A 27,604-nucleotide genomic window follows, 5' to 3' on the forward strand; every position below is an offset into this window, starting at 1 on the left:
TATTTAAAAAATATTTTCTATGATTCTTCCTATCAATTTCCCTTATTGAAAAAATTATTTTTCTTTTCTATCTTCATACTCATTTCCCAAATTGCTTAATCCATTCAACAATAAAAGACTTTTTTTGTGGAAATTGTAAGTTTTTTTTTCTTGTTCCGATTATGTATTGCTTTGCTTATGCATACAAAGCTTTTTTCCTAGTATGTATGTACACACAAAGTTATTATTAGATGCCTACAACCCATGGAATAAATAAAGATATCTTCAGTATATCACTAAATTTAGTATAATAACTGTAAATAGCATTTGCTAACGCTAGTCATATTTCATTACGGATTCACAATGCTAATTATCACTATTTGTTACTGTTGTATTCGTAATTCGAATGAACAAGCGTGGTGTGGCATTTTGGAAGGCGGCGTTTTCATTTCAAATTGCCCGCGCTCGCCCGGCATAGGCATTGGCGGCATTCGCGCTCCGCTCGTCTCTGGGTAGGGTCGTGTCGAAAGTTGCCGCTCGCGCATTTTACGAATATTCTGAGTTCTGTTTTGTTTTCAAACGTCAAACGCACGGAATCTACTAGTTTATAAAATAAAATAACAATATTTTATCTGTTGTTCTTATTTGCAATAATGAGTTGACTCATAGTGTTACATATTTTGTGAAATAAGTTTAATTGGCATTTGATTGTGAAAAACCCATGTTTTTATAAACATTGTGTAGGTGACATTGTTAAAAAAACCTGCAAGTAAAAACGTTATTATGTACCTGGAAAGTGATAAGGAGATCTAAAATACTTTTTTTCTTGGTATTTTGCTGGGGTTACATTATCCTATGTAAACATTGAAACCTCCTTTTAAGATTGTGTTTAGTGATTAAAAAATATTTTTTTTCTTTGTTTTCTGACTTTAAACGAACTTCTTTTCAAAATAATAATCAAAAATGGTTGTTTCTGCGATGAGTGCATTGGATTTACCTCTATCGGTAGTTATTTGAGTTCGAAATTGAGTGTTTTTTTATCATTTGGATTAATTAACCAATTCTTTCAGGTAAGATTATTTGTATTATAAAATTATAGGTATAAAGTTTATAGATACATTTAAGTGTATATTTAAACATAATATGTACATTTCTGCATGCTAATATTAGCAACATTCAGACAGACACGACTGTGTAAATGTATATAGAGAAACGTGACTCACCCGTAAGTCATAGAAATCTGGAAGTCGAAAGAACATAACATTTTAAAAGTTAGATAGATATTACAATATTTGAGTTTGTCCAAATGTTCGTAGACAAAAGACTGGATTTCACCCTCTCGGGAGTCATTTAGATTAACAAATTACAACAGGGATGGAGAATACCTTAAATAAGGGAATATGGAAGTCTAGGCATTCACAGGGCTTATGACCTGTCATTGGCTGGTTTAAGTGGCCATTTTACACACTGAGTAACATTCACCATTTTGTCTATGTTTGAACACCCATATTTCTTCAATTCTTCCATTTGTTGATTTAAGTGAAGTTAAAGAGCTGAAACCTTTATTGTTGTGAAGAGATTCATCTGACTGAATTATTTCTCATACTAGGCAACGCCTGAAAACAATTTTCAATTTTTAAACTTTTTCTTGGACCAGTTGGTTTCATTACAATATTTGAGTTTGTCCAAATGTTGTTTGTCCAAAAATTGGATTTCACCCCCTCGGGAGTCATTAAGATTAGCAAATTAAGGGAATATGGAAGTCTACGCATTTACAGGGCTTATGACCTGTCATTGGCTGGTTTAAGTGGCCACTTTACACCACAGACTTCCATATTCCCTTATTTAAGGTTTTTTCCATCCCTGTTGTAATTTGTTAGATAGATATGTTTAACCCTTATCTTATTTACATAATATTATGTACGACGTGTGTATATTAGAAAATAATGTCTAATGTCTTATTTAATATCAAACTCTAATAATGGAAAACTTAAGTAAATGCCTACATTTTACGGTTAAATGAATTGCATGTTTTTTATATATTTTTTTCGGTATGGACTTAGTGATAACTTTTATACGTTTTCAATATACAGATTAATAACACATCCGCTATTTGGCGTTTTTTAATAACCTTATGTGATTTTATATTCATATGAACACAATTAGAAACTGCTTTACAATGTTATTAAAACTAAATTGTTTTTTTTTTTAACTCATTTTAAATCTTATTACTTTATATTAATAGTAATAATTTTAAAATTAGAAGTTTTTTTGCTTAAAAAGGAATATTTTTCAAAAACATTACTATTAACTACAGTGCGTTCGAATGCTTAAAAAGCCCATGTTAATGTGTAAGTGCCCGTCAGTGAAACACGTAAACGTACAAATTTCGTTTGTGTTAGTAGGCACAATAGAAAACGTTCTGACACACACACATAAGCAAGGCTTATCAAAGATTTGAACGTACTTCTGGTTTCACAATAACAATCACCCAGATAGAATTATTTTAAAATTGATAAATATTATGATATATTAAAAGTGTTGCCACGTAAAAACCATTTTTTTTACATTCAAAATTTAATTTCGATTTACGATGTACGTGCCTAATGAGATGGATAAAATGAGAAAAACAATGGATTTGTATTATAATACTCAGAGATATAAAAACAAGAGATGTTGTAAAATACCATATTCATATTCAAAGAACTACGTAGATATGTGCTGAATTGTAAAGATTTCGTTTATTTGTTTTGGTAGCGTCACATTATTATCCCAAATAAATAAACACACAGATGTGTGTAAATCATGTGAGTATTATATTTCTAAATGTAAAGTTCGAATATCGTATTCCTATCGTTGTTATGTGCATTGTTTATTTTTGGCCCACACGCAGTTATGGTCAACATTGATAATATTCTAAAGCATAAAGGTTACAGCAACAACTAAACACTAACCATATGCTTCATGTTGCATGATTGCATCACCTTTGAAAGCTGAAAAATAGCTTTGATTAATGTTGTACTAAAAAAAACATATTGTCCACTTTCAAAATAAAACAAACGATAGAACGCTATATTACTCTGTTTTTTGCATAGAAACCTCGTTTCCTCTACATTCATACATCTTCTTATGCACGTGCGCCGATTATTCCGACTTTTGACATGACCATGGAATTGGTCTTTCTCGGCCTTTCTCGGTGTTCCCCGATTTCTACATCCATCAACATTCGCATCGTAAATCTTTTTAGCTGTTCTTTTGCTTTCTATTCGTTCTGCATGTCCATACCAACGCAAAACTCCTTTTCTGTCTTTGTCGACAAAGCTTATCTCAATCTTACATAACGCAGGGATCTTGACATTTGTGCACCTGTCTGAGAAAGCACATTCTGACAGCATTCAGCATACTTTTATCCTTGTTTTTCTAATTCCATATCTCGCCACTATATCTACGTGAATGACTAATTTCACCTTCTGCAACATACCTTTATTTGTCAAAGTAAATTTTAGTGCACCTTCCACCCTGTTTCCAGCACTCACTCTCCTGTCAATATATTTCTCATTATTTCCATCCGTAGTAAACAATACTCTTTTTAAGATATACATACGTTGGACTCGAGACATGTCTTTCTTAAATGGTTTCAGCTGTTAAAAGAATATCCGCGTTCTTCTTCAGTAGGCCTCCTGCATTTTACTTACCAAGCCAGCAGTAGCAAAAACTGAGATTCCAGCTTCATATTAATTCCGAGAAACAGAACAATACAGCAATGCTACATTTCCTTCCATGGAAGTAGGAAAGTATTTCAGTTTTCTATTTCAAATAACTGTTATTATGTGGTTTGATAAACCATTATTTATTTTACCGCTCTCCTGATATATGAACGAGTTGTTTTTTGGGTGCTAACCGCGAGCTTTGTCGGAGCCTTTAGGATACTTATTCAACATTCTACACTCTATATCAATTTTGGGCCCTAATACTTATAAAACTTACGTTTTTATACAGATCAAAGATATCCACCCAAGGATTACCTCGTGGAATTTGGATTCAATGAAATTTGAACCGACAGATTACAAAAAAGTTGAAATTCACTAGACACTTCTTTAAGTTGACTAAATGAGATTGAAAAATGAGGTTTGATAAAGAACGCTCTAATAGAAATTATAGTAAATACCACGAACCATCAGATAACAGAGCATTGCAAGTCAATTACCTACATGAATATGTAACCAATTTCTGGATCCGGCTGTGGTTAAAATCTTTTTAACATCTGAAATACTGCCCCTACAGAGAATAATTTTATCACTTACAACTTAATGTCTATTACTGGAAAAATTTTCTTCACGTTTCTGATAAATCTATCGATAAATTGATTTTATCGGAGCCAATTGGCTAATGGAAAAGCATCGTTTCTGCTTAGCCGTGACTCATCGAATAGTGAGAATGTCTGTCTGTGGAGACTTAAAAATTTTACCTTTTTACTATTGTGCTTTTTTAGCCGGGTTAAACATCTGAAACACAATCATTTTAATAACTACGAGTATGTTACGAACATAAATATTATATCCTAATTTGTATATTAAGAATCTTAGAATGTATTGTATATACAAGATAGGAATATTGATAGTTTTTTTTTTTTTCTGTTACACAGTTTGTAAAGTGACCGCTTAAACCAGCCAGTGACAAATCATAGGCCCTGTAACTTCCATATTCCCTTCTCTAATTCACCTATGTAGTAATATGTTAATATTTATATTAAAATTACTTCGTTATTTTTTAACCTATATTTTGCATATTTTGATACATTTACATCAGTTATTTACTTGTCATATGTTGTAAGCTGTAAGTTGTAACGGGTGTGTTTATGGTAACTTTAAGGATTTAAAAATAGTAATAAGTTACAAAAATGTTGCGTGATTGCGGTTACAGTATTGATCAAGTCTTACATGGGTTTGATGAACGAGTTTCTGTTTGCGTAGGTGTAAATTTGGTAAAGTAACTCCCTTGTCAGCGTCAGTTCGGTCAGTAGATGGGATGCTAATTTTGGCGTAATATGTTGCATATCAGGTTTTAAAGAATGTAGACTAGTTATTTGTTTAGACACCGCCTTAGGGTCGGATGTAATCCATTTCGGTTTTCTTCATAGTCACCAGTAACCGCAGACTCTTTGTGCCTTTTATTATTATTTATTAGCCCGTCTATTGGGCAACTGGAGATGTACATACCTTTCAAGATATACTCACTATGAACTCTGAACACAAACACCGCAACCTCGGCTTTAAAGATCTTCGACAACTGGAATACACGATAATCTTCCACTAAACATAATAACTTTAGGGCTTAATTTTTTTATTCAAACACTAAGGAATTAGTGGCTGATGTTACATTTTTTCTTAAACATAGGATTCCTAATCATATAACGCATTTGATATATATATTTCCAAAGAGCTGTAAATCTTAGCATTTACAAGGCTGATGAGATGTCATTTACATGTTTGAGTGTTCAGTTAAAACTGTTTGTTGTTATTTGGATATAGGTACACAATTTTTAAATAAACATACATATCGCTAGCCTAAAGAAACGGTAAGATTTCCGATTTTGAGATACACATGCAGATATGTTAATAAATAAAATAATCTTTTCAAGTACTAAAATATTGAAGTTAGATAGTGAACCTTTGTAAAAATATATTATTGATATAATTAATTAAATTCAGTCAGACCCTTTGCACACTTCTAAGTTCGATTATATATATGAATATGTCCTTAAGAGATATCTCACTGTTGCTTTGGGCTGGCGATATTTGTAGACTTGCTGGTTAAAAAACGTCCAAAACCAAGTCAGTCTACATTTTTCTTAGACTTTTATCATAAAACACGGCTTATTTTGTCACATTGAAGTGTTTTGATAAGGTGATATTAAAAATACCTACTAGAAAAATTTAATAAAACATTTGACTTTAGAATACTTGGAGATAATTAAACAATTTTACGTTATTAGGTGCGTTCTTAACGCAATATCAGTTCCGAGATTATTGGTACTAACAAATATAACATTCTAGGAATAAGCTTTGTAGTCCATATGGCTTCATTCTAGATATCTCTACACTCCACATTAAGAATGGATTATTTAATATTCTTTGCTAATCTGTCATCGCGAACGTGCATCAAATGTATTCCATCTTATGATCTTATCAAAGGGTTTTTGTACGGATGTAAAAATAGGTATTGAAAAGTAACATAGATTTTTTTTCAAATAACCCGCTGTTTTTATCGTATATTTTTTGATTTGGTGATAACTTATATATTTAGTTTAAATATTTGGTATGCTTGGTATACTTGGTATGACCAAAAAGAGCCTTCGTCCTCTTACGGGCATCTTCAGACTATTGAATATTATACGAAGATAAAGCTTTTCTTAGATTTAATTTAATAACGGTGTTAATTTCTCCTACTTTAGTGATAACGAGTAGCGAAAATGTAAAAACAAAAGCGTGGCAGATAAGCGACTTATCTCTTGCAATGACATTAATTATCTTTTGAGCTACCGGACTTGCACCCGTGAACATTGAGTTATATAAATCAATATTTTTTAAAACATAACGTCATATCGTGTTATCTTCATTTGACTTCTTAGAGAAACGATTTGGGCCCCGATTACAATGGGAAGTTAACAGTTAACTTCGACAGTCTATAAAGAAAATCCGATAATTGTGTAAGAAAATGAGTATATTTGCATGAACATTTAAAATATCTTCGTCGGTAACCTATAATTTAACATATTCAGAAGAAAAAACTGTATGCATATATTGCACATTCTGCTTTTCATACAGAAAACTTAATTTTTCTTTGTAGATAAAATTGAAGATAAATGATAACTTCCCATTGTAATCGGGGCCCTGAAACAGAACTGCATTTTATTCCCTGATAACGTTGACTATTTCAATGGCTCTACATTCATTTTGTCACTATCTTTTTTTTATATCTACTCTACCATTATGTTTTAGTCACTAAGCTTAGCCTTCACCTTGAAATGCTTCTTGTCTATTTGTATCTCCTTCTATCTATTTTTTATTTCATAAGATTACTAATTCTATTGCTTTTGCGCAAAATTAGCAATATGAGTATTTTAAATTATTTACTAACATGCTGCCAATTAGGCCGTTATAAAAGTTTTCAATTCCATGCCACAAATAAATAATAGTATCTTTCCTGTACAATGAGTCATACGATTTTCTATTGGGCAATCTAGTCAAATGGTATTGTTCGTGATTTCTTCGGAATTTGGTTGAACTCTTTAATTATTTCATGGATAAACATCGCGATATTATATTTTTATTGCCTTTTAAAAGCAAGGTGCTCTATGCATGGTTGTTCATGCTCTTTGTTTTACGGTATATATTTTACCAATCAATTTCTTGATATCACCAATCAATTTGAGGTTCCATGACGACTGATGTCTGTTTTCAGAATGCTGAAGCACGTGCAGGTTTCACCGCAGCGCTCTCGAGCGGACTCAGTGAGTCTCAGCTCTACTGCTTCCATGTGCAGCTTGGCTGAGCCACTTCATAGTCGAGCACCTTCGTACTCCTCGCTCAGTGATACTTCAGCTCAGGTGAGTCATCAATAATAATAAGTTTAGTATTATTAGAAATTGCATACCCGTAAAATCATCATCATCGTTCCATGTCCGCTTCCTAGTTGGAGCATGTGGTGTCCACATCCTCCAAGCATCTCTGTCGGCTGCCATCTTTGTGCATCCTCCCAAGTCAGGTTTGCGTTCCATAGTTCTGACACGAACTGCTGACGAACAGTCAGCAGTGGACGTCGAGAACCTGGTGCCTTGTAAGGTAGGCAAGCGTGGTTTAGGCTCTCAGGAGGCATCCGCAGCACATGGCCAAGCCAACCGTATCGCCTCCGCTTGATGACAGTTTTCACCGGAGTTTGCTGCGTCCCTCTTCAATTCAATTCAATTCAATTCAATTCATTTATTTTAAATATAACATATACATTACAAAAATACATTCAATACGTACATATTATAAAAAATAAAAAGAAATACACGAAAGAGACTCATGTCAAAGTAGTAGAAGAATCCTGCTCCGGAAAACCCCTTCGGATACATGGAATAGACCAATATCCAGAGCGATGTTGTTCAGCATAGCTGTAGCCCTTCCAACAGGCATAACCATAGCCAGGTTGGTCCTGAATAATATCACTTCGTTCCTTACAAAATCAACACCCCTTACAAGACTTTTCTGACACACCGATTCTAAAAACTCAGAATTTTGCTGTTTTGGGCCCTAGTGAGGTGCCCACATTCGCATCCGTAGAAGAAAATAGGTGGCATATGGGCGGCATTTGGTATTCATTAAGTAATTATCCGATCTCCAGACAGTCTTCATATTGTTGAATGTGGCGCCTGCTAATCCTAGCCGTAGTCCTAATTCTTTTTGAAAACGGTCATCTTCCGTAACATATACTCCCAGGTATTTGAAACTCTCAACTCTTTCGATGGCTTGGTTTAACAGAGTTAGGAGATTTTCGGCATCAATCATGAAGTGTTACACAGTACATGAGTTTTTGCAATATTTATTTTTAAACCCATGCATGCGGAGTACCTATTTAGGCTATCTGAAGTGGCTTGAATACCTCTGACTGAATCGTCAATTATAACCGCATCATTGGCATACTCCAGGTCGCAGAGTTTTTGGGAAGAGGAGATGGATATTCTTCGATCTCGTTAAAATTTAAAGCAAGAAATATGAAAAATGTATTTATTTAGCTTTATTGTTTTTAAGTAAAATAATTAAGAAAATGTTATTTGAAAAAAAGAAAAACCTTTAAAACTAAAATTAAACTCCGAGTTTTCGTTGATACCGTTAAATTTTGTAAGACTAATAGAAGCCATTATCGTAAACAAAAAACACGCCATGGTACGGACAATGACTGACGTGCCAATAATCTGAACCAGCATAATATTCCGATTGACAGAATCATCAAAAAGTTGACTTGCTTAGTGCTGGCTGCTACTCTTCTGAAATGTTTTTTATTTTTATATTAATGTCGGATAATGTTTAAAAGCGTACTTTTAATAAATGTGAGGTTTATATGACAGTCGCCGTGTTGCCGTTTTTTAGACGGCCAACTGTTAAACTGACAAGGCGGGTTCTATTTTAGCCAGTTGCAAGAAAAAAATCCCAACAATGACTTTTTCTCAATTTGTCTTTTTCTCAATTTCTCTTTCCATTTTTTTTTTCCTATCTGCTGTCAGCCTTTGAAATAGAAGCTTAGCGGGTTATTCTTTTAGAAAAAAGATATGTGTATTGTATTAGGTCTTATTTAAAATAATACATTATTTGCGGCACTAAATTCCATTTTACAGGTAAAAAATAACGATTTAACATAACTAATATTATCAGTTACCTGTATAAGTACCTACCGTTGGCTACGAAATGTGTGAAAACCGTAGATTCAAAATAAGAATACAATATTTAAGTATTTTTGAATTAAGGACATAATTCAAATGTTGCGTTCCTTTTACGTTTCGCGGTGCAATATCTCTGTTGCCCCTTTCTCGACTTCCCTTCAGTGGTAATCTGAATCTTCTCTACCCCCTAGTTTGGGATTTTTATTTTTTAATACGACGATACTTTGCTTCATATAAGGGCCACACTGATGATTAAACGTCAAAAGATGTATAAAATTGTTTATAAAACGGAGAAAAAAATCGGTTTGATCTATTCAACCTAATTCAGTGTTTTGGGTAATTTTTCGTGTTTTAGCTCATCGGGCAGTTTATTGTATTCGGAATGGCCAATATTTTCCAAAGACTAAAAACGACCAGTTAATATTTGCATGAAAACAGCTTTATTGAAATTCATGCTGAAATTCTAGTAAACGCAAACGATGTTATAATAGATATATATTTTATTTTTATGAATATATTTACTATTAATATTTTGTATTCGAACTCGTGAATCGCGTGATCTCCACCTTACTCGATGATTGATGAGTACTCCAAACTTTCCAACTGATCTGTTTAATGTATAATATTTATATTTTGATTACTTTATACATTAGAAGACAAAATATGTAGGCACTGTACAGAAGGAATGTAGTTTTTTCTTCTGGATATCCATCAAGTAACAATCCCGTTGATTTCCTTTCTTGGGTCGCATCGTTGACTCTAGGCAATGATCCGTGCAATTTATTAGAAAATAAACACAAGAACGGTTCGAAATATTAATCACAAAGGTGATCTTTGGTACCTTATTTTTATATGTTATCTATTTAGGTTCGATGATTCCGGCAAAATCACCCGAAGCGACGGTAATGCGCCGTAATGAACCAATTTTGATATATTGCTCAGTCATAAACAGACCGAATAATTAATGTAAGGTGCATTTGATTAATTTTATAGGTATTTTATGATGGTATTGGCCGTTGATAGCGCCGGGAGGATTATAGAGAGGAAATGGTCACTACTTTATATTCTAAATCTCCAGCAGTTAAGAGATTAAGTACTACTCTGTATGGGAATAAACATATTGATCTGGTTCATGTTGCATATTTAATGTGGGTATCGTAATATAAAATATCAGTCAGTTCAACAATACATGAGGCGACTGGGGTTTATTAAATAGAAGCGGATGTTCTTGTGGGTATTGAGTATGAATCAACGACAGAGAATATGTAAAAATGGGTAATAAAAACGTGTTTCCAACAGCGATTTAAGAATTTGGTACAAAATACTCCATTCAAATAAATATATGGGTTCACTGGAATTCACATAATTTAACTTCGTAATTTATTTCAATGGCACAGGGCGTCACAAAACACTTTCTTTAATTGAATTGTTTAGTTAATATTTAATTTGCATCATATCGATGTACGGGTATTTATGCAACGTTAGAAAAATGTTCAACAAATGGAAATTCAAAGTAAACTAATTTCTTTACTCGCGACTCGTGGCTCGTAGCGGTACGCACGTCTAAAAAATGTTGGCTAAAAAGTTTTATTTACATGTATGCGCAAAATATCAACATTTACGTCACGCTATTTCTTGTTTATAGTTATTTATCGGATAAATATTTACATAATTTAACAAGACCTCCCATAATATTGAAACATATATTTTTACTATAAATAGTATGATATAACGATGTGCTTGCATTAATAAAGGCAATAGGCAGTTATTTAGTCTGAAAACTGTATTGATGAAGTCAAAACAATTAAGTTTTTTCCTCCTCTTTTAAAGTAGTAGCTGCTCGATTGTGTAATAATCTACCCACTAATGTTAGAGACGCCCCTTCTTTATTTACATTTAAGTCAAGATTGAAATGTCACTATCTAAATATTTAAGTTGTTCCTTTATCCTTCTTCTTTCCTTCCCATCCCCTTTCCTCTATTTATAGTATAGTGTTAATTTTTGGTGTATTTCAATTATCTTAATCTTTGTTTTTAATTTTTGTATAAAATTGTAAGATTCAATATGTCCATGTACTTTTAATTTTCTCAAACTGAACGGCTTGGGTAGGTAGGGAGAAACTGCCTTAAGGCAATATGCCCGCCCTTATATGTATATAAACTGTATATGTATAAAAAATTATAAATAATAAATAAATCAGTTTATATACAGATATTTTACAACAAATAAGGCGCATTATTTAATTTCAACTATCTCATTACGCACTTGCCAACAAAATTATTCCATCGTTGATGCATTTTTTAAAATACGAATTTTGTTTGTAACCGTTTTTTTAGAATTAATTAGTACTTATTACCTCTGTATTTTCGCTGTAAGAAAATATTTCTTATGAACGCATTACGTACTACAGTTTTCTGCATTGATCTGTAGATAATACATACTCTCCATACTACATAGGTACCTAGATTCTATACACATAAAATATGAGCCGTAAGCATAAAATAAAAATAGTGTTTTTTTAAAGAATAATCCGCCAAGCTTCTATTTTAGAGGCTTGTCAGTAGGCGGGAAAGAGTAGTATTAATGTACATAATATTAAAATTAGAAAAATATAGTACTCGCATGCGTATATTTCTAGTAGTAGAGAAATCTATGTTGTACCTACATACGTATGTTTTACAATATCATATGTAAATACAATATTTCTTATGACTTATTTATGCGTATAAGTTAGATTACTTTCTCCTTATGGGCGTTAGTCTTGTAAGTGGCTTAATTTATCAGGCTTATGGATTTAGGAGCAAACGAACCATCTGCTGACTTTAACCAACATCTTTACACAATGGAATAATACGCAATACAGTAATCATTCTATACAGTATTGTTGAAAATAAGGAATCACGCGACGACCGTGAATATCTTAGGACATTATTACAATTTATTCCATTTTCATTGTCAAGCATTTGCACTATCGCGTATCAAGGTCTCCCAAAGAAAAAATACTGGTTTACGGAAAAGGATAAGTTATATTTTTGTGTTGGGAAAACATTAAGTAGCATTTGCAGTGTTGGCAACCTTAAGATATTCAATTGTTTTATTTTTCTGATTTCAAATGCTCCGTCCTTGCGTCGTTTCAGAGTAGCACTGGATCGTGACGGGGTGCTATTGTTTCTTATGATTTAGGATATGAAAATTCTGCGATGGATTATGAAGATACTGTCTCCTGAGATCAATTAAAAACGAGTTGGAGTCATTGATCCTCTTGTCTCGTCTCGTTTTGAATATCGGGTACAGTATTAAAATAAGCTCACAGTTTTTTTAGAGGAATTATGCTAATGTTTTTTTTTACTGGTTGACATAAGCTTAAGAGACAGTAATAAATCGTGCCTGTACCTATATATCGCACCTTTAGAATGAAAACGACTTAACTAAAAAAAATCTTTAAATGAGTTAAGATAATAAAACGAGTTCAATGAACACCATCCGCCTTTCTGCATTAAAAAAAGAGCAACTTTAGTTATTACATATAAGTGTCGTAGTTATATTGCTGTGTGAAGGACGCAACGTAGACAAACATATAGTGACCGAAAGGCCGGTTGATTCGATTTTATACCGATACAAATGGCTTTACTTTATTTTTTTAAATATTAAAACGACACAATTTAGCTTTGTGATTGTTTCGTTCCGACTTACCGATAATCTTAGTGACTTAAAATTATGTCTGTTTTTTGTTTTTTTCAATCTAATAATGACTCATTCAATAAATGTCTTGTTTAAACTTATAATAATATTTTTCTTTACGCTTTTTTTCAGAGATTCATAGCTGAATGCCTTCGGTATTATTTTTAACTCAAAATTCGGTGCTTACTTCAAAAAGTACGAAACAATCGACGAAAGAATACGAAGGTGTCACAATTTACATTCTTCCCTTTTCCAGTTTCCTTAAAAGTTAATTTTTTAAGTGGAGTCGTTTTCGTCCTAAAGGTGCGATACGAAAATTGCAGTTATTGCAATGGCTTACACAATGGAGTAAATATAAATACGTGATATAATTATTTCACCGGTGAAATCATATTTTTCTGAGAATACGAGTAAATTAAGTTTGCAAATATTATTGGAAACTGCAATATTTCGATGTCTACCAATCAATAACAACATAAATGCACGTCTTTGCTCTCAATTAATTTATTATGTATAAGATACGCAATGAGTATGTGAAATGCAACCTGATCGTAATAAATATTTAACCGTACCGTTGGACCCAAATTCTCAGTTCTGAATTCCTGTTAAAATATTACAAATCTCTGCTACGACCTTTTACTAAATGAATTTGAATTTGAATCAGTTTGTATTTTGTATTTATTTATGTGAATAAAACACCCGCAAAGTGATAAATTTTGTTGGTTGTTTACACAGTTCATTCTTGGAGAGTTTATTGCGTCTTTAGTGTCTCATATTTGAATGGGGTTCCTGGAGTCCTGCCAGCATTCCAGAGGCATTGTCAGGGTTAAAGTACCCCTGTTAAAAACCCAATAAAGCGTGGATTTTGTATGTGTACTATGTACAGTCGATTATCCTTCTCTGTATTGGGTATTTGTTAGAAGTTTGGTTTAATCAAGCAGCGGTAGTGTATGTCAAATGCCTTGTCTTTTTACTATCGCCGGGTTGCCGGCAGGAAATAAAGATAAAGTAAATGGCTGCCTTGTGCCTGGAGGCTATTAACTAAAATTAAAATGTATTTATTTAAATTTCCGCTTCAACTCTTGCATTGCTCTAGCCGTGACGTTAAATACACCCATCTGTATTGCACACAAAATAGATGTACATGATATCTTACGGAATAAAATAGACAATAGATCTTTACGCTTATTACTCTACAAAAATATACAACTACTACCATCACGTCATTTCCTAGAAGGGGTAGGCAGAGAGGATGGACTGCCACATACGTCTATCCTGACCTAGATTTCTAGCCATTTCCACATTCTTACATCTTTTTGACGTGTCCTTCGGTTGTATCTGCTTTCGACATGTTGGTTTATCTGATCATGCCACGTCTTTCTTGGTCGTTCTCTTGCACGTCAAAATTCGAAGGTATTATATGTATGTCAACCTTTAAATAATGTTTATTTATTTATTTTTGTTTTGACACTTTATATCCATAAACAATATATATATACATATAAGGGCGGGCATATTGCCTAGGGGCGATTGCTTCCTACCTACCCAAACCGTTCAGTTTGAGAAAATTATAAACACATGGACATATTGAATCTTACAAATTTATACAAAAATTAAAAACAAAGATAAATAAAATAAAAATATTTAAAAAGTTTTAAAAAAGTTACATGTAATAAAGTTTTAAAATGCAAATAAGACAATAAACCAATCAATTGTCGCGTCGTTGAAAGCAAACACTAAATAAATACAAAAAAAAATACATATTTTTTACTTACTTACATACTTACATTACTTACTTACATAGTTTAAGAGAAAAGGCCAAATAAAATGTCATTTAAATCATTAAAAAATATATTCAGTTATGTCTTTTATATTCTTTCAAACTCGTCGACGTTTTTATTTGAACGCAACATTGTTTAACCAAATGAGTATGCAGCCGTCAGCTATGGAGTATTTTATATTGTTGCATTTGACCTTTTTATACGCGGATGTAAATCAGAAGAGGATCTAGTAAATTACCCAAAGAGCGTGGGGAAGTTATCTAACACAAGCGTGGTGAAGGGATTTTTGTATGATCGTTAATCGCGCGATAATCATCTCGGTAGTGTTTCAAGGTTCTACACCTCAAGTTAGGTAGAATCCTTTATTAACACTGATCTCATCTCACGATCTTCTTACCTTTTGTGTGACGAGAGGAAGAAAACCGCTATTATATTCGTATTGTAATACGAAAACGGATGCCAAATCGATTTCACCGTTTATTTAAGGACCGGCCGAAACATTTTAAGCAGTTAAATAACTATACCAGTATATTTGGAATAAAAAACGAACACATAAATTTTTAACTAATTATAACCGGGATGGATGGATAGAATACTTTAAACCTAATTTGTATGATATTGTGTATTATCAAAAATATGTTTTTTTCTTACGTACGGTCCCAAATGAGTTTCTTATAACTGGGAGTATAATATGTAATTTTTGTATTATGGGTTTTATTAATAATATTTAAAAAAAAAAAAAAATCTAAGCATTTACAGGGCTTATGATCTGTCATTGGCTAGTTTAAGTGGCCACTTTACACACTGTGTAACATTCACCATTTTGCCCATATTTGGTCATCCATATTTCTTCAAATTCTTACATTTGTTGATTTTAGCGAAGTTAAAGAGCTGAAAACTTTATTGTTGTGAAGAAATTCATCTGACTGAATTATTTCACGTACTAGGCAACGCCTGAAAACAATTTTCCAATTTTTAAGCTTCTTCTTGGAACAGTTGATTTTATTACAATATTTGAGTTTATACGTGTATTTTGTATACAAATCATTGCATTGTTTAGAATAAAATTAAATGTGTATGGATCCATTGAAGTATTTTAGTTATATTTTGCATACTTGGTTAGCAGTTACCTAGAAAAAAATCGTTTAAATCTATCATGAAAAAAAACAAAGATAACTTGATGTTTTTAAATTTATATCATAACATGTGGGGTGTTTTTGAAATTCACAAATATCCTGTTATTTCAGCGTAAACTTAAATGCGGAATCATGATTTGCAAATGTATTTTCCAGATGTCTTATTTGTTCCGGAACTATTTTTTTTCATTCCATTTCGTTCCCGGGTTGTTCCCATGAAGAAGATACAAAACAGACCAAAAAACTCTCTTGGTACCTACCTAATCTAACCACAAGTGTTTAATGCATAAGTGTGCGTGCATATTTTATGCGCTTTACATGGGTGTTAGTGTGTGTTTTGTAAATCTAGCATGCAACCGCAAATAACATGGGCGTACATTGAAATAATTATGCTTTTTTTCAAAATAACACTTGAAGCACATGTGATCTCAGAAAACTGTTATTATTTAACGTGTTGATTTTTATGACCAACGATAGAAAGTAAATCCGATACTAGAAACTTAAATTTACGTTTTATGCAATTATTTTATTATTGATTAAGCACACAACTAAGGTTTCAGTCTATTATTTTTAAAAGTATAATCGTTTACAATTTTAAAACTTCTGTAATATGGATTGCTTTTTTTTATTACTAAAAAAATAAAAACCATCTTAAATGTAAGTAAATATTTTTATTTATTATTTTGAGGTTAAGGGCGTATTGAAAATTATGTGAAAAGCATTTTTTTTTTAATACAAACAATTATAAGTATGTACTGTAACCCGGGGGGGGGGTGACTACGCCATAAAAGGTAATGATCATGAATATTAAAAAATCTTACCCAATATATAATTTATTTTTTTTAAAAACAAGTTCAAATGGAAGAAAAAAGTAAGTCCATATAACATTTATTGAGTAAAATAAAAAAATACTCTAAAAAAAACATCAAAGTTTAAAGCAAAGTATTCTAAATGTTGAATGATACTTTTCGCCGAATTACAAAATTAAGCAAAAAAAATAAAAATCATGTTTTGAAGCAATCTATTCTTTGTGTCAAAACATTTTCTATAAAAAGTGAGCACATGTAAGAATGTCATTGCAATAATACTATTAAAAGTGAAATATCATGTTGACACACGTTTCCATTGACAACTGGCCATAAAAATATTTATTGATTTTTCGTAGAATTATTCACAACAAAGATCATTTTTGGCGGAAAGTATGCCGGGCAGGCACAGTCACACCGGTTAGTGATAGTTATTTTATTGCTGTAAAATTAATTCATTACTTTATATTTTTAGAGATAAATAAAATAACTTTGCTGTCTAAACCACTTTTTACTGACACAACCGACCAGTTTTGGCAACTTCACGTTGCTCTTTTCTTGGTTATTTAGAACTAAACATACATAATATATACACAATTTTTTTTTCAAAAGATTACTCTACAGCTAAAATGCTTTAAACCTTCGTTTTTCTGGAATATTTAGCATTTTAATTATATGTATGAATGTGCTTTTTTTAAAAAATAGTTTTATTTATTTGGGATATCAATAGTAATACAGCTAATATACATGTACAAAAAAAAACATAAAATGAAACCAATAACAGATATCCACAAAAATACAAAATCAAAATAAATTTGATACTTTGTACCTTATTTTGAAGATAAAGTTATTAAAAAACGCACTTTGATTGCATAATAAATAATAATATTAGTGCTTTCCGACCAATACTATTTATGTCATTTTAATCATATAACCTTCCTTTTACACGCATGCTTCGCGTTGGTTTGAAGAGATTTATTGCTTTCAATAAACATTGTTTTCATGAAATATTTACCTTTAAAATATTGTTACGTTTTTAAGGAAGATTTATTATATTTGCTAACGTGACAAAGCGGTTTTCGTTAAGTGTATTGATTCGAATTCCATTTCGATGTATTTATGTTGTGAATATTGGATTTATTTTCTATTGTCAATTAATGATTTACGCTTACGACGTTTCATAATAATAATTAGCAAACGGTGTTTCGAATAAATAAATAAAACTCAACAAGCAAAAACTATATCAACCTGTCAGGCGTTTATTGTTATATTTGATTTTATAAACCTTACATATTAAAATACAATTCAAAGAAGTTTGAAGGTATTTGTGTACGTCACGATACTCCCTTTGGTAAGCGATAAGCGTGCATTTCCTTAGAAAGGTCCTCCCTTACTCTTGAACTAAGGTTCAGGTATTCCAGAGTAAAAAAATAGTCACCAATTCTAACTAAAATTTACCTTCAGTGCTACGGGAAATTGGACATCAATTTTTTTATCATACGCGGTAAAAATTGAAGCATTTAATTGTACAGTAAAGTTTCTGTAAAATGTATTAAAAAACTAATAAAAATGAAATCCATACTTTAAAATGTCACAAATTCTAGTGAAAAGCTGTTTGGAACAGTCGATCAACTATGTGTTTTGATATATTTCTGGTTTCCAGAAAGCCATGTGCGTGTTTCACGTACGAGGTTCACTTTTTAAATTATTATTATTATTATTATTATGAATAACTTATATAGCGCCATTTTCGTAATAAAATACCTCAAGGGCGCTTTACACAGTGATTCTATTGTTAAATTAATTTAATTGAAGCTTTTAAATTTGTAATTTAATTAAAACAATTTATTTTGTTGTCACATGCTACGGATTTATTCAAATGATTTAGAGAACAAGTGGGTTTTAAGTTTTTTCCGAAACATCACCATGACAACTAGTGACGTCACGGCAGAGTAATTTCAAAATTACAAAACTTTGAAAAACCACAGCGATGATAGTACGATGCACAATTTTTTTTTTTGACCCGTTTTGAAAGTGAAATTATGTATATTAAAAAAATAAAAATCACTGAACTATCTCATTGTATTTTAGGAATGGAGTTTGTGTTTATTTTGCCGAACTCAATATTAAAATCTGAATATTTAAGTCGAACATTGATTAAAGTCTACTAATTTAATTAATTTTATTTTTTAAAACAAAATATCGATAAATTTATTCGCCTTGTAAGGACAATTTCAAACGAATGTCCGAAGTTTTGTTTAAAAAATAAAATAAATACACTCAAATCAGTGTTCGACTTAAATATTAAGGTTTAAGAATGCACTTAAACAAAAAATTGTTTTGACCGTCCATATATTGTATTCTCACGAAATTTTTCCTTTACGATAGTTTGGTTTACTGAATACGATTTTATGTAATGTTATTTCGATTTTCCTACTTCGTTGCATTGTACTTTTTTGTATTTTTCAATACCTTCTTTACATGTAAATACGATGTTTATGTGTCTGCGTTTCTGTTTTATATCATATGAATGTAACGTAAAATCACTACCGGTGCAAACAAATAATAGTCAACAATGAAAGTAATAGTCCTCGCTTCACTGTGTCAAAATCAAATTAATAATACTAATAAAACACGTCGCGTACTTTCGTTTTGGTTAAGATTCGCCATAAAGAATCTACCACTAAACGGCATTTGATTACTTATTCCTTCAGACTTCCACCGTAAACATTGGCCAGGTACCCACTATTTTTGCATTTATCACCTGTTCACTAATACAGCATCTTCACACGGCTCTTGTTGTAAGATTATGTTCCCACCCCTACAGTACATAGTAAATAGGTACAGGTATCTAATGCTTATTATTATACATTATACCTGAACCAAGCGCCAGGTGAATCTGTCCCTATTCACTTGAACCGCTTCCAGGAAATTACTCCTCTTCCAATACTATTTCCGATTTTATACAACATGCATTATTTCGTTCTTTGTACTATTTTCTATGCGTTTTTTCTCAACATTAAAACATGCATATTCGTGTGAAACAGCAAAGGTGCATTTTTATCATAAATATAAAAACGGGTAAACAATTTAAGTTATGCACCTATTTATTGTTTATTTTTTACTTTTACCAACATTAAAACAAAACATAAATGTCTTACTTTTAGCGTTCATTAAGTATTTATTCATTTTCTTTTAAAAAAAAAAAAATATAAATATAAATATATTACAACAGAAATGAAGAACACTTTGGAGAAGGTAGGTAATATAGAAGTCTAGGTATCGACAGGGCTAATGATCTATCATTGGCTGGTTTAAGTGGCCACTTTACACACTGTGGAACATTCACTATTCTGTCCATATTTGAACATCTATAATCCTTATGTATGTTGGTGAAGTTAGAGAAGTTGGGGAAGAAGAAGGTTAGTATGTCGGTGAAATAATTCAGTCAAATGAATCTCAACCGCATAAATAAAGGTTTCAGCTCTTTAACTTCACAAACATCAACAGATGAAAAAACTGAAGGAATATAGATGTTCAAATATGGTCAGAATGGTGAATGTTACACCGTGTGTAAAGTCGCCACTGAAACCAGCCAATGACAGGTCATAAGTCCTGTAGATGCCTGTAGATGTAGATGTTGAAGTGCTTTATCTGTTTAGTTTTTTATTGTTTACATTTTAGCACGAACACTTTACAAATTTACTATTATGCTCAATGTTTGTTTTTGTAAATTTATTGATAATTTTAAGTTGCCAGAATTTCACTCTTCCATGCATTTTGTAGCTGCAAGACAATTAGTAATCTAGCTTCAATAGGTAAATGTTATCAACGATGAAATATCCAAATTTAGTCAATGAGGTCTAGAATTTCAACCGTCCATGCGCTCAGTAGCTGCAAGACTTGTTGTTTTCTAACTTCTATTTTTATAAATTTGTATTTTTTTTTTTTTTAAAATATCACTAAATCTCTAAACTTTATTGTCAAATAAAAATGTAAATAGGGGCTAGATTTATTATTGTCTATGCGCTCTGTAGCTGCAAGACGTGCTGTAATCTAGCTCCTGTATATCATAATTGGAGACGAGGAACAAGAATCCCAACCGTCCATGCGCTCTGTAGCTGTAAGACGTGGTGGGATATTTATTTATTGTACAGCGCCCTTAAGGTGATTTTTACAAAAACGGCGCTATGTAAATTATCCAAATATATATATATATATGCCTAGACTTCTATATTACCTTCTCTAAAGTGTTCTTCATATCTGTTGTAATATGTTAATATAAAAAGCTCCCTACGGAGTTGAATCCAGTCCTTGTCTACAATCATTTAGACAAACTCAAAATATTGTTGAAAATAATATTTTCATACTGACACTGTCTCGTGACGAGGAAATATGTATGAAAAATGATTTCAAAACGGTTTGTTTTTGCATATTTTTGTACCTTACAATTAATATTACATTATATCCACACATTTCTTTTTTTTTTTACTACGCAAAGTTTTACTTTTGATTTTGCATAGCAGCATACTTTTTTGGTTTCTACTTTCTATATGTCTTAAAAAAAACAAGTTGTTTTTTTATTTTTTTTATTATTACTATGTTTGTACTTACCGGTATTATTTTTGTAAATGCCCCTAAAGCGTATTTTTTAAATATTTTTTTTTATATGGAAGTTGCTTTATTATTTACCTTGCTTATAATATACGAGGCCTTTAGGCGTATTGTAAAATTAAATAAATAAATTAAATTAAGTAGGTATGTAGTTTGTATTAATATTAAATTGATTGCAATTCTTTACCAGTGTACAGTCCATTCAAACCTTTACATATGCGACTACCTGCCTTCAAATACAAATGATAATAGCATGTTTACTTGGTTCACCAAAAGACGCTAACAGACTAACACGTTTACACGAACTTATTAATCATTTAAACGCACTGTACTATCGCGAATAAACATAATTATATAGGTTTATGATTTTTATTGATAATTCTTATACCAATATTCTTATTGGTTTATATTTTTTGGTTAAATAATAAGTAGGTAAAAAATAAAATAATAATTGTGCCCACGTAGAAGGACGCATACCATAAAATTTAAAAAAAAAACATAGTAAACCAGGGGCTCAATCACAAATGACTATCGACGTGCTAAAAAACGTGCTAAATATTTGAGCGATCACAACAAACAATTATGAACACGCGGTCGCGTTGCAAAACGCCATAGATAAGTTCCGTAGTCAAACGTCAAATCGTGGTAAAATGTTATGTTTGTTGTTTATCATGTACATACCTTCTTCAACAATTTTTTCGTTTAATTGCTTTCTCAATTTGATTCAAAACAAATAAATAGCATGATAAATTGTGAAAAAAAAAAATAAAACTAAATTATTTTACTTACAGTTTAGGAATATTCATTTACACCGGTAAAATTCAAATATGTGACGGATTATGCGTTGCGAAAAGTAATTATTTTGAATTTTGACATTAAATATTAGGTGTTGCCAAGCATCAGGTTAAAGTATGACAATATTAATAAATATAATAATCCCGATCGATAACTTTCACGGATGTTTCATTGTGACCGCGCATACGATAAACAATCACGGTAAAAAGTTGTTATCACGCCGCTAATTAGCACGTCGATAGTCATTTGTGATTGAGCTGCTGGAATGGGATATAGAGCAAAGAGGTACCATTGAAAAAAACAATAAAATTGACTTGATACAGCTTTGCCTAAAAATTTTTGTCGAATTACTCAAAAAAAAAACCTGTATTCCCTTCTACGTGAGCACAGTTCAATTAACTAAACAACTTTTTATATAAAAAAAAAAATGTGTACAATTTTTATTTACAATTGTTGCATTATGCAAATGTTAAAAACCACATTTTTTAATAAACTTTTTGCTGTGGTGTATTTTATCTATCTGTGGATTTCGATAAAACGAACATAGCCGAGCCGAAGATCCAAAAATAAAATAATATTGAAATTTGAAAGAATTTAAGAGACCGTAATTAATTCTTTATTTATTCTTTACCTGCCCGAAGAATTCACTACTAAACTTTTTATTTCTTGCTGCATCCTGTTATCTATTATACCGCTTTTTTGTCATTCCTCGTCTAAATGTTTACATTTCCATCAATGTATAATTCCACGCTTCCAGCAGACTAACGAATTGGGTGAACGATTCGTTATCCCGTAATATAAAAAGGTTTTTTTTTTTTTTTTTGGTGAAGGTGAAGTTCGTCGGCAGTCAAATCTAGGTCTTTTATTTTACACCGACACTTATTGGCTCTACAGATGAAGCGGTAAGATCATTTTTTTCAGAATTTCTTTTCTTGATATCTAAATACTGTAACAGACAATTGTAGAAGATAATTGATATTTGTATTGCATCAGATGACTATCTAAAAAACATAAAAACTTTTTTAAAGCCAGTAATTGATCATTTAAATAAAATCGTAAACATCAAATTCGACAGAATTAAAATTATTACGTTTTAGTTACACAAAAATTAAATAAAGAAAATCTCGAAATGATTTTTGTACAAGGAACTCAATCCACCATTGTTCTTTTTTAGTGTATTTTTTTACACGGTACTGCATGGATTTTTTTTTCTAATCATTGTGAACACGAATATGAAACAAGAAACGACAATAAAATAAAGCTGCCATTTCGCAAAAAAACAAACACACAGATAGAACTCGGTAATACACCGAGCTGTGCATTTAATGAGGAAATACTATTAGAAATAAGAGAACAAAAAATCTTATTTTATTTAAATATAAGTTTAGAAAATATGAGTGCGCTTGCTAATAACTATTTATAATTAATATCGTTACCGTTCAGGTAAAAATTAACATCGTTATGAGAAATCGCAATTTGAAAGTTTTTAGACCAAGGAAAAATCAGATTTTTGTATTTTGGAGGTTTTATATATACAACATAATACATTAATGTCTTTTAAATAAATTACGTTCGTAACTTTGCTCATCTTATACATTAAACATTATCTATAAGGTTTTTAATGAGGCAAGCTGGCTTAAATTTGGCTAAGTATATTTTGCTTGTTTATACTACTACTTTTACTACTACCATCACGCCATTCTCCGTAGGATTAGGCAAAGAGAATGGACCACCATACACGTCTATCCTGGCATACAATCCTAGCCTCTTCCACATTCATACATCTTGTCATACATGCCCTTCGGTCCTGTCTGCTTTTGACATGACAAGACTTAAGATTTTGGTTTATCTGATCATGCCACGTCTTCCTTGGTAGTCCTCGTCTAACGTTACCGTTCATTTTCGCCATATATACTCGTTTTACTATTCTTTCATCGTCCATTCGTTCTACGTGACCAAACCATCTCAGAGACCCTTTCTTAATCTTATCAATTATACTCGTCTCAGATTTACACTCTCGCCTGATTTCATCATTCGTAACCCTGTCATACATTGATTTTCCACACATTCACCTAAGTTATCGCATTTCAACCGCGTTTACTCGGCTTTCATCCATCCTCTGCCAGTTCCATGTTTCACTTCCATGCATAAGTATTGGGGTTAAAACTCCGTTGTGCACTGACAGTTAAGCTTCGATTGACATATTTTTATTGGCAATTACTGTGCTTAGTGTTCCGTTCATTTTGTTGCCAATCTGGATAATGCAAGCTCTAAGAGTTAGTAAAAGGAAGAAAAATTAGAAATAATTATTATAAAAAAGGTTTTTATAAAAAATTTTTTCGATAAGAAATAATTTGTAACGTGATTTTTAAAATGTTTTAATATAGAATTAAAAAACATGGTAAAAAAAAACGGATTTACGCTACTTTTTTTCAAAGTTACCTTGGTTTTTTTACCTCTTAAATAACATAATTTAGCACAAAACTATCATTTATAGGGTTAGTGACTATTGCCTGAACGGCGATGATGTATAGTTTAATGATAATTAGATTTAAGTCAATATTAAGACATTCATAATTATGTATGTACTATTTTAAGACTAAATAAATATATCCCTGGTGTAAAAATAGGTTTCGGTGTAGTAATATATTTTAATTCAATTTATTTTCTATCAGTCCATGCAAATATAGTCAAATTACTTTGCAAGCTTTTTCGTTGCACAGAAAAACTAAAATTACAAATAAAACACTCAGTGAACTTCTATAGAAGCTTTTTAAACTTTGAGATTAAAAAAAAAGCGTTAGGAAAATTCACATGAAATTCTTATAATATTAACATACATAAGTACACCTTAAATATCTACCCTTCGGTTATCGTTTCATTATCTTGGTAATCATAATATTTTAAGGAATGCTATATTTGGTTAGTTTTTACGATTGCATCATACTTTGCTTAATATATTATTAAAGGTTTTTTTTGTTGCGAGCTTTTAACAATTATTTTAAAGTTGCAAGAATTCCACTCGTTGATGCGCTTTGTAGCTGCAAGACTTCGTGTGATGTTTGCTTCCATATTAATTCTTATTCTTAGTGTAGGGGGTCAGTGCTAGGCAAGCTCCTGACGTAACTGCGGTCTGTGAAGATATATTGTGACGGGTCCCCGTGAATAGTTCTCGCCATCCAAGCCCAGGTCTATAAAGAGCCTGGCTACTGTGAGGAAGGCGAGAGTTTACATTTTGCTAAATCTCTCCCTCTAAGCCCAGATCCGTAAAGTATCGAGTTATTAGGTAGGGGGCGAGCTTTTTAACATCCTCAGGTTTAATCAGGTTTAATTTCCCGAGGATGAGGCTCCTTTTATGATGTAAATCATCACATTCACTTGCTTCTGTATTCCATATGTATCTAAATTAAACTTCAACTGTAAATAGGGTCTCGATTTTTAACCGCTCATGCGCTCTGTAGCTACAGGATATGTAATTTAGATTAAAAAAAAAAAAAAAATTAAAACAATTCTTACTAGAAAAAAATTGTACCGTGTAAATGGAGGCAATATTTTCTTAACGTCCGTTCACAGTGTAGCTGCAAGACGTGTTGTAATCTAGCTCCTATATAATTATTAAAATTAAACGGAAATGGAGACTAGAATCCCAACCGCCTAAGCGCTCTGTAGCTGCAAGGCGTGTTAGGATGTTTATTGTACAGAGCCCTTGAGGTGATTTTCACAAAAATAGTGCTATGTAAATTATTCCAAATAAATACTTAAAAAAAGTAAAACAAGAGGCCGTCATTAATTATTAAACAACGTTTTGTCAACGCAAAAAACACCCAATAATTTGGATGCAATCGAAAGACTAATTTACTCGTCATCAAAATAAAGAATGACTCATAGGTACATCATTTTCGTTTCAATTAGTATTTTAAACACCTGTATGGTAATATAGTATTAAATTTGTTATTCTCGCCAGTAAGTTTAGGCTTCTAGAATGGGTTTCCATTAAGTCATCCTACTCATTCGCGATTACCCATCAATACCAAAATAAACGCGTTTAGCGTAACATTGAAACCACCTTCAAACTGTTGTTAACATTGTATTTTAAACGGTGCTGAGATCAAATTTAATTAATACATTTATTTAGATACTTATTTATTTGTTAAATATGATTTAAAAAACCAAATATATTTTTATTAATCAAACAATTCAAAAACAGACATTATTAAACATAAAGTATCCCCGTGTCCAGGCGGAGGTAAAATTCAGTTCTGTGTGAGAAATAAAACCATAACCCTTGCCGAGGCTCTAGTCTCAGGTAAAAATCCTGTAAAGAAAATCTATTGGAGATTAGTCTGCCTCGTAGTGTAGAGGTTGGCATCTTCGCCTATCATTTTCGAGGTCCTGAGTTCGATTCCTAGACGTAAATTATTGATTTTAAAGGTTGTTTTAGTTGCAATATTACATAATTCCTGGACTGGCCCCTGAAGCGTAGAACTGATCCCCTTACTTTCATGTAACAGATGATTGAGACACGCTGCATTTGGTTTATAAATGCAGTGCCCTTTACACAACTGGGTGCAAAAAGGGAAATGATAATGAAAAATAAATAAATTTTTGTTTGATTTAGAATTAATTTCTCATGTCATTAAGATAAATATAAATAAATATCAAGACATAAAAAGGATTTTAATAATCGTTGGTTTTATATGGCATTTTTTTTTTGTCCATGGACTGACATTTAAAGCATACGGCTGACCCTCTTACCTTCATGTAACGTATGATTGTGAAACCCTGCATTTGGTATTCCAATTCAGTGCCCCATGCACAAACAGGTACGTAAGGGTATGATGAAAGACAAAAACGTGGTTCATTGCTTCCATGTATGTATGTCTTGGCACCAGTGGCGAGCCTTGATTTATTTTATAGGTAATCCACAAAAAATATTCATTAATTTCTACCAACATATAAGTACATAATGTGTAAGTAATGTAATTACAAATTACTTTTTTTTCTGTGGTTCTGTAAAAATCAAGTCAAACAACAATTATTATTAACCACGCGATATACGTAGCTTTATTCTACACTATTTTAATACAATACTTGTACAAAAGTTTATTAACAAATACCACAATAACATTCAGCAGTAACTGTCGACGCATGAGTATTGCTTAAAACGGCCACTGCGAACGTCACATGTCCTATGTGATACATACTATGTCAATGGTATCCTATCAAAGAAAAATAGTCCTTCGGAAATAATGTTCGAAATACTAGTTTCCTGATGGAGAATCTTCAAATATTATTTGTAATCTGCAAGCTTGGTTTAGTACTAAAAAAGCTGACATGGGTAAAAGATGTAAAATATAGTGTACTTTTTTGAATGGAGAAATAAGCTGA

The 27,604-nt window shown here is 31.8% G+C and overlaps 1 protein-coding gene across 1 annotated transcript in view; it reads left to right on the forward strand.

Moving 5' to 3' along the window:
* The first annotated feature begins 493 nt into the window (after positions 1-493).
* Positions 494-27,604, forward strand: part of rau (RA domain-containing protein rau) — a 145,971-nt gene continuing 118,860 nt past the window's right edge. Inside the window, exons 1-2 of the mRNA XM_088229900.1 lie at positions 494-1,049; positions 7,444-7,588. Of these exons, the coding sequence (XP_088086026.1) occupies positions 7,445-7,588 (144 nt within the window). The 5' untranslated portion in view covers positions 494-1,049; position 7,444. The remainder of the gene's footprint in view (positions 1,050-7,443; positions 7,589-27,604) is intronic.

This window comes from Micrasema longulum, unplaced genomic scaffold (assembly GCF_059751315.1).
Source record: "Micrasema longulum isolate JH-2025_06_02 unplaced genomic scaffold, ASM5975131v1 h1tg000056l, whole genome shotgun sequence".
NCBI lineage: Eukaryota > Metazoa > Arthropoda > Insecta > Trichoptera > Brachycentridae > Micrasema > Micrasema longulum.